Source organism: Heptranchias perlo, chromosome 6 (genome assembly GCF_035084215.1).
Source record: "Heptranchias perlo isolate sHepPer1 chromosome 6, sHepPer1.hap1, whole genome shotgun sequence".
NCBI lineage: Eukaryota > Metazoa > Chordata > Chondrichthyes > Hexanchiformes > Hexanchidae > Heptranchias > Heptranchias perlo.
The window spans coordinates 5,878,310-5,893,472 of NC_090330.1; the positions used below are offsets into that span (position 1 = coordinate 5,878,310).

General features: G+C 47.1%; 1 protein-coding gene across 3 annotated transcripts in view; it reads left to right on the forward strand.

The window, feature by feature from the left end:
* capn5a (calpain 5a) overlaps positions 1 to 9,413 on the forward strand; it is an 86,795-nt gene extending 77,382 nt beyond the window's left edge. For all 3 annotated transcript variants that reach the window (XM_067985672.1, XM_067985671.1, XM_067985670.1), the window contains exons 12-13: positions 1,323 to 1,459; positions 2,394 to 9,413. In XM_067985672.1, the coding sequence (XP_067841773.1) occupies positions 1,323 to 1,459; positions 2,394 to 2,576 (320 nt within the window). In that variant the 3' untranslated portion in view covers positions 2,577 to 9,413. The remainder of the gene's footprint in view (positions 1 to 1,322; positions 1,460 to 2,393) is intronic.
* The last annotated feature ends 5,750 nt before the right edge of the window (positions 9,414 to 15,163 follow it).

Here is a 15,163-nt window from a genome sequence, read left to right on the forward strand (position 1 = left end):
CCATCTTAACCAGTGCCAATTTGTCACTTAGCAAGTAATGTTTGAGTGTGTTTTTTTCCTCACTTCCAAAAGAACACACCCCTCTAATAAACATAGGAACAGGAGTAGGCCATTCAGCCCCTCGTGCCTGCTCCGCCATTTGATAAGATCATGGCTGATCTGTGATCTGACTCCATATACCCGCCTTTGGCCCATATCCCTTAATACCTTTGGTTGCCAAAAGGCTATCTATCTCAGGATTTAAATTTAGCAATTGAGCCAGTATCAATTGCCGTTTGCGGAAGAGAGTTCCAAACTTCTACCACCCTCGTTTTACTGACTTGATAGCATCAAACCCTGAGGTGCTGGGGTACAGTTCTATGGGTGTCTGCCGCCCTCTAATACCTTAATCAGATGACGTGAGCCCAGACTGTTGAGTGTCGGGAAGCTATTTGACCCTGGGTAGGGCATGAATTCTAGGCACGGTGACCGAGAAAGGAGGGGAGGTAAAGGTTAACCTGGTCTTCACCTGGTATTTATCAGCAGGGATCACTCAGTAACAACAACAATTTGCATTTATATAGCGCCTTTTAACTCTAGAGTTGTAAATGTCCCCCACCAGGCGGGCGTCGGATCCTGGGTCAGAAAGGTTACGATCGGCAGGGCCTCCATGTCCCTGGGTTTTCCCTCTTTCCCCCCCCCCCCCCCCCCCCCCCCGGACTGCCCCCTCCCCCGTTAATATCTGGGCCCCTGTCTCTGTCAGGTGGAGACTTCAACCGATGGGGAACAGTTTAAACCTGAACAGAGCTGGGACTGAGGTCCGTGTGAGAAGGTTAACTAGTGGTGTCGGAGTGGGTTTAAACTAACGTGGTGGTGGGTGGGGATTGGAAGAGGGCATCGAGAATGAAATTTATAGACCGATTTAGAGAGGTACGTACTAACTGTTGAGATTTGAGTTATCTCCCAATAGACTGGGAGAGGGTAAATCTGGTGAAGAGGAGGAGGAGAGAGCTTTCTTTCGAGTGTTTCCAGGACTGTTTCTTCAAACAAGTGGCGTTTGGCTCGGTTCCGGTCAATAAAGTAGTGGAGTGCGCGGGAAACGGTGGGGGGAATTCTGACTCCTGATCTCCCACCTCCCCCAATCAGCGGGAAAGGAGCAGATAACATGGAGTGGCTCCAATTCCCCGCCAGCACTCCAGACCAGGGATATCTGAAGCCAAGAACCCGTGTCCTTGCGATGCAGCGTGTCGCGGCTTGACCGCGTTCTGGCCGTCCGTTAAATATAACCTGTAACAGCTGGGCACGATGCCGTGACCTCTGACGTTGTATCTGTCGCTGTGCAGGAGCTGACCCCTACGTCATTATCCGGTGCGGAAGGGAGAAAGTCAAATCGCCCGTTCACAAGGACACGGTGAATCCCGAGTTCGACGTCAAGGGGATCTTCTACAGGAAGGATCCCAAAGCACCGATCCGCATCGAGGTGAGAGAACCAGATTCCTTATATCAAGTGAAAACCATTCCCTCCTTTTAAGACGTAACTTAAGGATTGCACTTGTGCAGTGGGCATCGCCTGCACGTGTATCCTGGTCCATCATTGCCACAGGGGTTCGAAAGCCAGGACACGTAGGATACATACAGCGCAGAAGGCGGCCATTCGGCCCATCGTGCCTGTGCCGGCTCTTTGAAAGGAGCTATCCAATTAGTCCCACTCCCCCTGCTCTATCTGGCACGGCATCGGGGCCAGCCCGGGGTACCATCTTCACAATCGAAGTCCCCTCTCGTGTGCTGTGCAGAAATGCCCCCCCCCCTCTTCTCCCTTTGCAACAAAAAAAAATTCTTGTTATCATCGTTGCCGTGGAAACACCTCATTGGCATGTCTGATGCCGCCTGCGGGTCACGTGTTTGAGCGGCGGGAGGATTGATGTGAGAACGCGTGCCCATATATCCTGGAGTCGGGGGGGTGCCAACTGTGTTAGCCGTGGCTCAGTGGGCAGCACTCTCGCCTCTGAGCCAGAAGGTCGTGGGTTCGAGTCCCACTCCAGAGACTTGAGCACAAAATCCAGGCCGACACTCCCAGTGCCAGTACTGAGGGAGTGCTGCGCTGTCGGAGGTGCCGTCTTTCGGATGGGACGTTAGCCTGAGGTCCTGTCTGCCCTCTCAGGTGGCAGGTAAAAGATCCCATGGTGCTATTTCAAAGGAGAGCGGGGGAGTTGTCCTGGCCAATATTTATCCCTCAACCAACATCGCCAAAACAGATTATCTGGTCATGATCACATTTATTAATACAAACATGGCGAAGATTTAATTAACTTATCATTGGGTGTCATAACTATTCTCTTTGAATCTCAGCCCGTCTTGAAATAGATTTTAAACTTTTTCTCCCTCCCCCCCCCCGCCCCCCGTCTTTTGATCAGATCTGGAACAGCAACGTCTTCAGCGACCAGTTCCTCGGTCAAGTGACCGTGCTCGCTGACCCCACTGACCTCCAGCCGCACCACACCCTTCACCTGAGAGACAAGGGCAACCGGCAAGACAACGATCTACCCGGGACCATCAACCTGAAGATTAGCAGCAGCAACGAGTTAGCTGGCATTTAAACTCGGGAGCACTGATCGCTGTCCGGACGATGAGTCAATCGTGTCAGGGTTCAGGACCACTAGGATATGCAGATAAGAAATCTTTAGGAACGGGAGAGGGACCCTTTCGGCCCAAGCCTGTCCCCGTACCTAATGCCTTAAACCCTTCCCCTTTCGGAGTCGCGTGCGTCTATTCCTTGTCTCCGTTGACAGCGGGGACCCATTCGGGGGTCTGCTCCGGTAGCTTTTAATCCACAAAAATTCTGCGTGACTTCCCTTTGCACTCCACACTTTCCCCCGAAGAACACTTGAACGCATGATCCCCGCGGGGCGCTATTCTGGCTGGATTGACACTAAGACCAGGCTCGAGCTTTGCTCTGCGTTGAGTTACCTGATCTCAGCCAGAAAAGAAGCAGGGGTTCTATAGTTAGACTCAACCCTCCCTCCGCGCCGCCTCCCCCCTCCGTAGGGAAGCGGGTGGGCCGGGGGGGGGGAGGGAAAAAAAAAATCAATCCGTTCCAGATCACGATCGTTACCAGTAACACTCCTGCTGGACTGTGTGTATCTTGTCCCCCCCGACCCCCCCATCTTCTTACTGGGGTCAGGATGAGGCTCAGTCCTTACTCTTTTTTTCTCTCCCTTTTCTCCCCCCCACCGTCTCCACAAACAGTTGTCTAGCCGATCAACAATCATTGTCAAGGCTCACAGCAAAGAGTAGCCTGTTGGGTTGGATAGTCAAACATGAAGCTGTGTCTGGCATCGATCAGTCTTCCGGAGAACTACTGGGTCATTGGCCGCCTGGGAGCAGCCATTTTTGTACAGCCTGGGAGCAGCCATTTTGTATACAATTGCCTCCCAGCAACATGGTGCAGAGCAGAGGACTGCGCACCCCATTATCCAGAGAGGGCATTGTACATAAAATTTCTGCTCCCAGGCCCCTTCCAACCCATTGGTAGAGTATGGAAAGAGAACTAGGGCAGGAGGGACGGGGACTTGAATCTACTCGATACTAATCAGATATGTATGTGTCTCTGTCTCACCCTCACACTCTGTGCATGTCTCTAGCTCATTCTTTGTGTCTCTTTCACATTGTGTGTTTCTCTGGTTTTTGCTCTCTTTCCCCCCCCCCTCCACTCCCTAAATGGATCCTACTTTCGCACCGAGAGTTGGGTGGAGGGGGGAGATGTATTCATATCTGAGACATGATCCCAGTCAGCTTTTTAATCATAATAGATGAGTTTCCTATTGCAGGTGATGCTGGGAATAGCTGCTTCTCCCAGTTCCACTCCCCAGTTCACACTCAGCAAACACACTTAGAGTCAGATCAGGTAAGATATGAGGAACACTGGCAAACAGTGGAGAGGGAGAGTCTGAAAAGGAAAAAAACAACAGGGTGGAATAACACCAGGGAAAAGATTGTGATAATTACTCTAGAACATATGTTTACATAATATCAAAAATTTAGAATCTTCACGCATTTCCTATCAACTTTTCCCATTTATAAATTCCTATGTAAACATTTCATGCTGTAATTGCACCCTTCCACCAATAGAGGTGCTGCAGAGTGACAAGTTTACATAGACAATGTCCACTATAAATGTGGACATGGGGGGGTTTATAATGGAAATATAAAAACAAAGACAAAATGAACTTTAAAATTGGGGCTGAATTATATCTGCACACCCTGATACATTATCCCCCCCCTCAGGTCTTGACTCTGCGTGCAATGGGAGGTCAATAGTATGTATATATAAAAATAAATTAATTTGCCATTTTGAGCAGTCTCATTGGCCAGTCATAATCATGTGATCTGTTCCAGCCGTTAACCGGACGGTGATTTTAATTCTCTTCCCGAGGACCACCTTCTCCATTAATTTCACTTCAGAGTTTAAGTACACTGCACTGCGTGCTCTTCCTCTTCTCTGCATCAAAACTTGTCGCACACCCCTCCTGTTCCAACTCATTGCTTTCCCACTGCCTCAGCTGTGGCACCCCTTCCCTTCCCTCCCCTTCCCTTCCCTCCCCCAGCCCAAACTTGGTGTTGTCTAATCCACTGTTTACTCTCTCGCTCTTTCCAACCTCCTTGAGTGTTCCTCGGGCCGTGGGCCTTGGCTCGTCCTCCCTCCATATTTAGCCCCGAATCAGTAACACTTGGCAGGGCTGCTCGTTGGGACCACGAGGTCAGAGAGAAGCCACTCTGCGACCCGCAGGCCTTTTTGAGTGTGTGAATTTTTGAGCTGGTTGTCTCTGTTTGCACAATAGCATTTTTAAATCGACTTTGTGAAAGAAATATTTTACTATTTTTTATTAAACCTTAACATCGGTTTATCTCTTCAATGAGTTTTTTTTTAAGACGTTTTTATAAATGGAAAGTTTTTTTGTGCCAATTTTAAGGGAAGGAACGTCTTTATGGATGGACTTGTGGTGTCCTCGGCAACCATTGGTTGAGATGACGGAATGATTTTGTGCAACGAATGTTCAAAATTAGCATCCTGTAAATCTGTACACAAATCCCTCTTTTCCTGTCCCCAGCAATCCCCCACCTCCCCACAAAGTAAAAATGTTAATGAAAGAGTTGAATTGTTTACAAGGCATAATCTGGTAAAGATCTCCTCCTGGGATTAAAAGGGGCCACCGCCCCAGTATTCCTGATCTGAGCTAGTTGGCCAACACTAAGCCTTGACGCTCCTGAGTTGGGGAAGGAAGATCCCAGTCGTGCTTCCCAACTGCTAAGAGGTTCCCCTATTTTTAACGAGGGGTCGGGGCGGAGGTGGTGGTGGTGAGAGACTGATGCAGCACAAGTCAAGCCCCCTAGCAATAAAAGAGGGGACTGTGCTGTCTTTTTTTTTAATCCCTTGGGTGGAAGAGCAAGACTTCGGTTGCCTTTGGGAGCCTGGTTGCCCCTGTCAACCGCAGGGATGTTACCAGGTAATTTCTGTAGGAATTTCAAAAAAATGAAGGAGGAAAAATAAAACAAAAAAGTAGCAATATAAAATAAATTGTGTGTAACAACTGCCCTCGAACTCTTGGACCAGTAGATGCAGAGCTATTAAACCCAGAGCTCAAGATTTCTTAATCTGCATCATATATTTTCAGTGCTAAAGTAATGGTGAATTGCGCTAAATTGATACCATTGAGTTCGTAGGCCAGTCTTTCTTTGTAGAAGGTCCCAAAGCCTGGTTATCTGTCCAGAGCACTGAACAACAGCACACTGTTCCAACTTCATGTATCTCCAGTGCTGGCATCAAGCATTCCCAGGTGCAACGTGGGTTAGACGCAGAGTAAAGCTTCCTCCGATCTGCGCCCAACAAACAGGCTTAGTCTCCAGCTCAAGAGAATACCTAGTGGAACATAGGAACAGGAGTAGGCCATTCACCTCCTCGAGCCTGCTCCGCCATTCAATGAGATTGTGCCTGATCTGTACCTCAGCTCTGTTTTCCTGGCTTTGCTCCATAATCCCTTGATACCCTTTCTTAACAAAAATCTATCGATCTCGGCCTTAAATTCCAATTGACTCCCAGCATCCACAGCCTTTTGGGGGAGAAAATTCAGGATTTCCACTACCCTTTGCTTTGATAAATATTTTGATCCTGAATGTTCTAATTTTAAGATGATGTCCCCTTGTCCCTTGATTTCGCCCATCAGAGGAAATAGTTCCTTTGTATCTACCCTTATCAAATCCTTTTTAACATTTTAAACCCCTCGATTTAGATCACCCCTCAATCTTCTACACTCAAGGGAATACAAGCCAAGTTTATGCAACCTGTCCTCGTAATTTAACCCTCTAAGCCCCGGTATCATTCCGGTGAATCTGCTTTGCGCCCCCTCCAAGTGGAGGCACGACAGTGAGTGCGTCCTCTCAGGTGGACCCATCTCTCTTTGGGACGCTGGTTTTCTCCGTCCTCGGCCTTGCCGGTGCCTTCTCGGTTAGATCGCTTGTGGCAAATGGAAATATCCGCGCAGTAGAGAGGGAGCCCCTTCAGAGTTGGAGGTCAAATCCTGCTGTTGCAGGTGGGGTAAAGGGAGCTTTGTTCTGCAGTTGACTCATGTTCTACCTGGACCCAGGAATGCTTGATGCCGAGTCCCAGGAGACACCAGGTTGGAACAATGATCTGTTGCCCAACAATGTGCAAAAAAAAAAGAGGACAAAATTTCACATTTTAACAAAACTGAAAAATTCTTCGGCGTTCATTTCTTGTTGCCAATGCCACAGTCCCCTGTATATAAAGTATACATTATGTACAATTACTGTATATTTCCTTATGGACCGCATTTTCTCAGCAAGGGCTTAAGTAAGTGGGATGTGTCACTCTGAGCAGACCCTCCAGATTGGGCAAGATTGAATCTCCCTGTGTGGGTTTCACCTTGTCCTGGGTTTTAAAAACTCTTGAGAATAGTAATGGGTTTCCATGTAAGTCAGACACCTGACTGACCAGTGACAGTGTTTGGGACCAATTTTTAAAATGTTGTGCAACTGAAAAAATGTTTTCTTAAAGATGACGAGTATCTGCCCAGGTTTACAGTGTATATAATACAGGTGGATCTTGCTTATCGGTCCCTCTTTTTTTTCTTGAATCAGGATCGAGAACCGTATTTCAAGAAGCCCTGCTTGTAAGTTTCTGAGCTCGGCCAGGAGTGGTTCGAAGCTTTCCAGAACCACAGACGGCCTGTTACAAACCCATTAGCTTAGCACTGCTGGCCACGGAAACATCGGCTGGAGGGAGTGACCTATTGGGCTGGGCCTATCTTTTCCTAGGTCGGGTCGCCAACTCTGGTTGGACGTATTCCTGGAGGCTTCATCACATGACCTCCTGCCTCCAACCCGCCCCGCCATTGGTCGCCCAAAATGTCCATCCTTGCGATGCCCTGCCTTCCTCATGGCCAATCAGAAAGCGAATAGACTCTTTGTTATCCTATTGGATGATTCTTGACTGTCAATCAAACAGCCTACCCGCCCTCCCCCCCAACCCATGACCAATATTTTTTAGAACTAATGAACAACATTTTTTTTCCCCAAATGCACAATTTTTTTTTTTAATTGCCCCCATTGATTTTTCTCCCGTGGTTTGCTCGCAGCAGTGTCCTGGAAATTTATTTTTAAATCCTGGGAGACTCCAGGGCAATTCTGGAAGTGTTGGCACCCCTAATGCTAGGCCCCTTCTGGTAATGTTGAGCCTTTCCTTTCTGTTAAGACCAAGCAGAGGGAGAAACACCTCCCACCAGAGGGCGGGGGGGGAGCTGTGCCTGGGACGGACTCCCACTCGTCCTGGTGGCTGGCCACTAGGCGTACGGTTGGGGGTTGGTGACGACGATGGTGATGATAGTTGTGACCTGATGAGACGAGGCCGGGGAAAAGCGTCTGAACTTCATTGGACGTGAAAGACTTGATCTCCATCCAGTATAATTTTTGGGAAAACTGTTACTTTGTGGTTCTGGAAGAGTTTCCTAAAACAGAAAAAAAGGTAGAATTTACAGTCATCACAACTTTAGTTCTGGAATAATCACTCCATTTTTGACATCTATTAAATGAAAATCAGTTTGTAAAACTGCTTTTTTTTAAAAAAAAAATCATTTTTTTTCAACCCACTTCTGTGTCTCGTGATATGGAAATATTAAGTTTTTATTTTTGTTTGCTTTGCTGCTGATATTGGATCTCAATCTATGGCTCCCAACCTCTGCCCCAGTTTCTGGACTCGGCACGAGATGGTGACCTTGGCCAGACGAGCAAGAGTGATAAATCCCACGAGAAAAAAAGGACCGGGAATTTCCTGGGAGCTGCTCCCGTTTTCCGCCGATGTTGGGTCAGTGGAGCGGCTTTGAGCGAAATTCCCGGCCAAAAAAATGCTCTGGGGGAAAATAAGGACGAGCATTGCTGACACCTGGTGGCAGAATGTTAGCACTGCAGCTACCTTTTTCGTTCCTCTTAATAGGTCGTGCAGTTTGGGCCCTCCCTCGGGGAGTGCAAAAATCAAGTCTCTCGCTCATCCATGTTACTGTTGAGGTTTTATTTGTTGTAAAGAATGTTCCTGGCTGTTTAGTCGAAACTGTTTTGATTTTTATGATTTGAAATCAAGTAACTGTATGCAGCTTTGTTAAATCCATTGGGTGGAGCCAGAATTAGAGAGGGGGGGGCGGGGGGGGCAGTGGGAAGAGGCAGACTCCCAGCCTCAGGTAGTCTGGAGTCCACTTGAAACCCAGGATCCCTTCCACCGGTGGCCATTGGTAGGACCCAATTCTTCCATGTGCCTCTGGTTCCATGTGTAGCCAGCTCAGCTGTCCCATTTCGTCGGGGAATGGGATTCCAAGCTGCTTCCCTCTCCTTTTTTGCTGTCTGAAGCAAAGCAAAAGGGGACTATCCCAGCCGGAGCTCTCCCAGCATCGCGAAGCACCAGGAAGCGAAAGGCCCCTATTGAGAGTATAGGACCTGCAGTTGCAGTGGGACTCTTGGCTTTCCAATGGGAAAGTCTCCAGCGTTGGCCTGAGCTACTGCACTGGGTTGGCACATTTGAAATCACTGTGTGGAGGAATAGCTGAATGCGGCCCTCGACAATAGGTTATTGAGGAAAGAATGACAGGCTTAGGGTTTTGGGCAATGGGACGTTCTTGAATTGCCCGTTCTAGCTCCATACAATGAGATTCCGCACATTATGGCTTAGCGCTGAGCTGCCAGACCGTGTATAAATGTTTATCTGCAGCATTCCTGCACTGTCCTCTGCATGAAACTAGCATCTGGCAAACACAGCCCAATCGTGTCTTGACTTTCTACAGAACTATAGCATATTAAGATGTTTTAATAACAATGAAGTGTATTTTATATGAAGATTACAGTCCAGATAGAAATAAAATATGAATACAGTTTTGAGTTGGTCTCATTATTTGGCGTTTGGCTCTGGTGCGTTTACACTGGGATCCTAGGTGACCTTTTTTTCCCTTTTGCCAATTTACTTTTGCTAAAAGTACAGACTTTTGCTGGAAGCACCATTCCCTCTACTACTCTGGCCATTCTTTGTGTGTGCACCAGGACAATGGCTTTTGAAACAGTATTTAATGGAGGACACAGGCAGAAGCAGAGAGAGGGAGACACAGGCAGAAGCAGAGAGAGCGACTGACAGACACAAAGAAGCAGAGAGAGCGACAGACAGACACAAAGAAGCAGAGAGAGCGACAGACAGACAGACACAAAGAAGCAGGCAGAAAACACAGACAGAGACACATGCGCACACACACTTTATCAGTGCCCATTGGATAGCAATCGAGCAGGAACCCTGGCTCATTACATGTATGCACCAGGACAACGGCTTTTGAAAGAGTATTTAACTGAGGAGAGAGGCGGACGCGCAGAGAGGGAGGGAGAGAGGCAGACGCGCAGAGAGGGAGGGAGAGAGGCGGACGAGCAGAGAGGGAGGGAGAGAGGCGACGAGCAGAGGGAGGGAGAGAGGCGGACGTGCAGAGAGGGAGGGAGAGAGGCGGATGCGCAGAGAGGGAGGGAGAGAGGCGGACGAGCAGAGGGAGGGAGAGAGGCGGACGAGCAGAGAGGGAGGGAGAGAGGCGGACGAGCAGAGGGAGGGAGAGAGGCGGACGAGCAGAGAGGGAGGGAGAGAGGCGGACGTGCAGAGAGGGAGGGAGAGAGGCGGACGAGCAGAGAGGGAGGGAGAGAGGCGGACGAGCAGAGAGGGAGGGAGAGAGGCGGACGAGCAGAGAGGGAGGGAGAGAGGCGGACGCACAGAGAGGGAGGGAGAGGCAGAAGCAGTGCTCCTCCTATTCTGGCCTCTTGCGCATCCCTGATTTTCATCGCTCTACCATTGGCGGTCGTTCCGTTAGCTGCCTGGGCCCTAAGCTCTGGAATTCCCTTCCCTAAACCTCCACTTGTCACCTATCAGCTGAGCTCTTATCTCTTTATATGGCTTGGTGACAAATTTTGTTTGATAATCGCTTCTGTAAAGCACCGTGGGACGTTTAAAGGCATGACATAATCACAAGTTGTCATGTTTGAAGGGAGCACAGGGTGAAGATTAGGTCGTTGGTGCTGATTCTCTGACCTATGCTCCAAGTAAATCTATACAGAGACATGTTAAAAAGTGTTTAGATGCAGCTATTAGTTTCATTATTAGTTTCACTAAATAAAGAGACTATAACAATGACGGTGTATTATATTACAGGATTACTAATATGTAGAAATTAAAAAGAGGGTGCTGTCAAAAAATGTTTATTTGTTTGGAAGGAAGATATGATACATTGGGTTAAGTATGAGAATTTAGAGATATTCCCTTTAAGTTTTGATATTTCAACCAAGAAGCAATTAGTTAAATCTAGATTGGAGTTGTCAGTCTGCAAGATGAAGGTTGTAAGGTGGCAGTGATCTGTTGAATGTGAAGATGTTTAAAACCATATTAAATCAAGTTATGTTATTCTCCGATAAAGAAACAATAACACAAGGCCAACACACCACCAGAGGGCAGCATCTCTCATTCTATATTGATTGCAGCAAATGGAAAATTTGCTAACAATTAACGAAAGACTTGCATTTATCACGACCTCTGGACACCCCAAAGCACTTTTGAAGTGTAGTCACTGTTGTAATGTAGGAAATATGGAAGCCATTTTGTGCACAGCGAGGTCCCACAAACAGCAATGTGATAATGACCAGATAATCTGTTTTGGTGATGTCAGTTGAGGGATAAATATTGGCCAGGACACTGGGGGGAACTCCTCTGCTCTTTGAAACAGTGCCATGAAATCTTTTACATCCACCTGAGAGGGCAGACGGAGACTCAGTTTAACGTCTCATCCGAAAGACGGCACCTCCGACAGTGCAGCACTCCCTCACTACTGCGCAGGGAGCGTCAGCCTGGATTTTGTGCTCAAGTCTCTGGAGTGGGACTTGAACCTAAGACCTTCTGACTCAGAGGCGAGGGTGCGACCCACTGAGCCACGGCTGACAGTGACTAACTAGTTGAGTTGAACAGTCCAATGAAGCTTGGTGCTGGAACGCAGCCACTGCGGAGTTATTGTAGGATTTTAACACAAGTGTCTGCATTAGTGTAACAAAGCAATGTGTCACGGAGCCGTGGGCCACAGATTCATGGCCCTAGTCCCTCACGTGGTGACTTCCCACTTTCCCTCCCTCTGCCCCCAGGCTTTCTGTAACGTTGGGAAGCGAAGGCCGTAAGCAATTGAATGGAGGATTGTGAACCTCTCCACTCACAGCAAAGGAAAGGAAAATTAAGTTGGTGAGTTACCCTCGGCTCGGCCCCTGTGACTGGATATAGGAGATATTGGCAGAGTGGGTGGAAATAATAAATAAATAGGGGGGGAAGGAACAAGGTCATTGTGGAATGAAAACTAATCTTGAATGTGAAGTACCTTCATTATTAAGTATTTCTCCAATTCTCTTTTGAAAGTTACTATTGAATCTGCTTCCACCTTTCAGGCAGCGCATTCCAGATCATAACTCGCTGCGTAAAAAAAATGCCTCTTCATCTCCCCACTGGTTATTTTGCCAATTACCTTAAATCTGTGTCCTCTGGTTACCGACCCTCCTGCCAGTGGAAACAGTTTCTCCCTATCTACTCATACTTTTGAACACTTCTTTTAAATCTCCCCTTAACCTTCTCTGCTCCAAGTAGAACAATCACCTCCTCCCTCTGCACCCTCTCCAAGGCCTTGACATCCTTCCTAAAGTGCGGTGCCCAGAATTGGACACAACACTCCAGCTGAGGCCTAATCAGCATTTTATAAAAGTTTAGCATAACTTTGCTTTTGTACTCTATGCCTCTATTTATAAAGCCAAGGATCCTGTAGGCTTTTTTAAAAGCTTTATCAACTTGTCCTGCCAGCTTCAAAGTCTGGGGCTATCTACTGGTGCCCAAGCTAACTCAGCACAGATAACCCGTCATTCTGGCTCTTCACAACGGATTTACCCTCTCGGCCATTAGGCAACAGAAAATGCTGTAAATACACAACTGCTCAACTTATTGACATTTCGGGTGTGTAAGCCTCCATGAGAACTGACGGTTGAAAGATAAATAGACATAAGGATGGAATAAAAATAGAGTGAAAAGAGGAGGGGTAGAAGGAGAGAAACCACAGAGCAAGTCGAACGACCTGCAAACTGCTTAACAGAAAACTGTAAGATGATATAAAGGGTCACTCGTCTCTGAATCACAACCTTGTGGGTTCAAATCCCACTCCAGGGACATGAGCACAAAATCCAGGCTGACACTTCAGTGCGGTACTGAGGGAGTGCTGCATTACCGGAGGTGCCGTCTTTCGGATGAGATGTTAAACCGAGGTCCCGTCTGCCCCCTCAGGTGGACGTAAAAGATCCCATGGGCACTATTTTGAAGAAGAGCAGGGGAGTTCTCCCCGGTGTCCTGGGGCCAATATTTATCCCTCAACCATCATTACTAAAAGAACAGACTGTCTGATCATTATCTCATTGCTGTTTGTGGGAGCTTGCTGTGCGCAAATTGGCTGCCGCATTTCCTACATTACAACAGTGACTACAGTTCAGAAGTACTTCATTGGCTGTAAAGCGTTCGGGGTGCGTGAGGCCGTGAAAGCCATATATAAATGCAAGTTCTTTTTTTTTTTAACGGAGAGACATTGAAAGAACAAAAAGAATGTGCAAATGGTGTTGGTGAAAAATCCCAGGAGAGGCCCACGGTAACTAAAACACATCTTAATCCCACAAATAACAATGGGACGAATAGTCGGTGAACCTGCTTTTGGCGGAGTTGGGTTAAAGGAGGGGATGGTTAGCCAGGAGGACACTGGGTGAATTCAGCAGTCCGATGTCAGTCCGGCCAACGTGCTGATGCCATACACACTCACAGGAAGGAGGGGGGGATGGAACGTCCCCATTGCCCTTTGAAACCAGTCATTTTCACACAGGTTTTGGGCGTTGTGTTTTTTTTTTGCAGCTGTTTTGTTATCTTTCTTTATAAATATACAGGTTCGCTCTCTCGCTCTCTCTCTCTCTTTCGCTCTCTCAACACACACTTAGGCTCAGAGGATCGCTGGGGTATGATTATAAAAAAAAAACATCTTTTATGCAGCCACAGAAACGGTTTCGTTGAGGCCACACCAACAGTATTAGCAAGCAACAAATATTGAATGAGCTGACTCCCCTATCAGTTCAGGGGATAGGTTTGTGGATCAAATGTTATAAAATTTGAGGGAAAAAAATTGGACTAATTTGTATTTTTCCCTTCTTTACCCAATATCTCCGCTATAGTTCTTAACCCTACCGAAGAGTTCCCATTTGTGTAACATGTTTAAACTCAAGACATTTATTCAGGACTCCCCCTCCAAACTTGAATAATGATGCAATCCTTCAAGGATTTTACTCCTTTCTCTGCTGTTGCGTTACATAGAGACAGGCCATTCAGCCCAACTAGTCCATGTTGGTGTTTATCCTCCACAAGAGCAGTAGTCCAAATCCCATGCGTTCACTCTATTCTCTTTAGCATGTTCCCCTTTCCTTCAACCACCTATCGAACCAATTCTTAAATTATTGGCATGGTTCCTGCTTTAGTCATCAATTCCAGTACATTCTCCAGCCTCAGTACTGCCAGCCGAGATTTTGTACTCAAGTCCCTGGAGCAGGACGTGAACCCACAACCTTCTCACTCAGAGGCAAGAGTGATGTCACTGGCTGGCACCTTCACACCTGCTGGTGTTCAGAATCTGTGTCCCCAAACTTACCCTTGTCCTATGGTCCTTTCACAATTTCCCCTCCTCTTAGTCCACCTTCCCCTCTCCTTGGAAATTTACTCGTGTTCATCGTGTCCTGAAGGAAGGCGAATCCTCTTATTCTTTTAACAAATGATCCATCAGCTTTAAAGTTCTGGCCTGATGAGTCAGAAAGTTGTGGCTTTAAGTTCCACTCCAGAGACTTGAGTCCATAATCTAGGCTGACACTCCAGTGCAGTACTGAGGGAGTGCTGCACTGTCGGAGGTGCCGTCTTTTGGAGGAGACGATAAACCGAGGCCCTGTCTGCTCTCTCAGGTGGACGTATAAGATCCCATTGCACCATTTTTCAAAGAAGAGCAGGGACATTCTCCGCTGTGTCCTGGCCAATATTTATCTTTCAACCATTTATGTAAACAATTTGGACTCGGGAATTGGAATTACAATTTCAAAATTTGCAGTCGACACCAAGTTGGGGATATAGTTAATACGGAGGACAAAATACAGGAAGACATTAATAAACTTGCAGAATGGGCGTGTAATTGGTAAATGAATTTCAATATAGATAAATGTGAGGTTGTACATTTTAGTACATGTTGCATTTTAGTACAAAATTGCACATGTCACTCCGCTTTTTAAGAAAGGAGAGAGAGGGAAACCAGGGAATTATAGACCAGTTAGCCTAACATCTGTTGTGGGGAAATTGCTGGAGTCTATAATTAAGGATAGGGTGACTGAACACCTCGAGAATTTTCAGTTAATCAGAGAGAGCCAGCATGGATTTGTGAAAGGTAGGTCGTGCCTGACAAACCTGACTGAATTTTTTGAAGAGGTGACTAAAGTAGTGGACAGGGGAATGTCAATGGATGTTATTTATATGGACTTCCAGAAGGCATTTGATAAGGTCCCACATAAG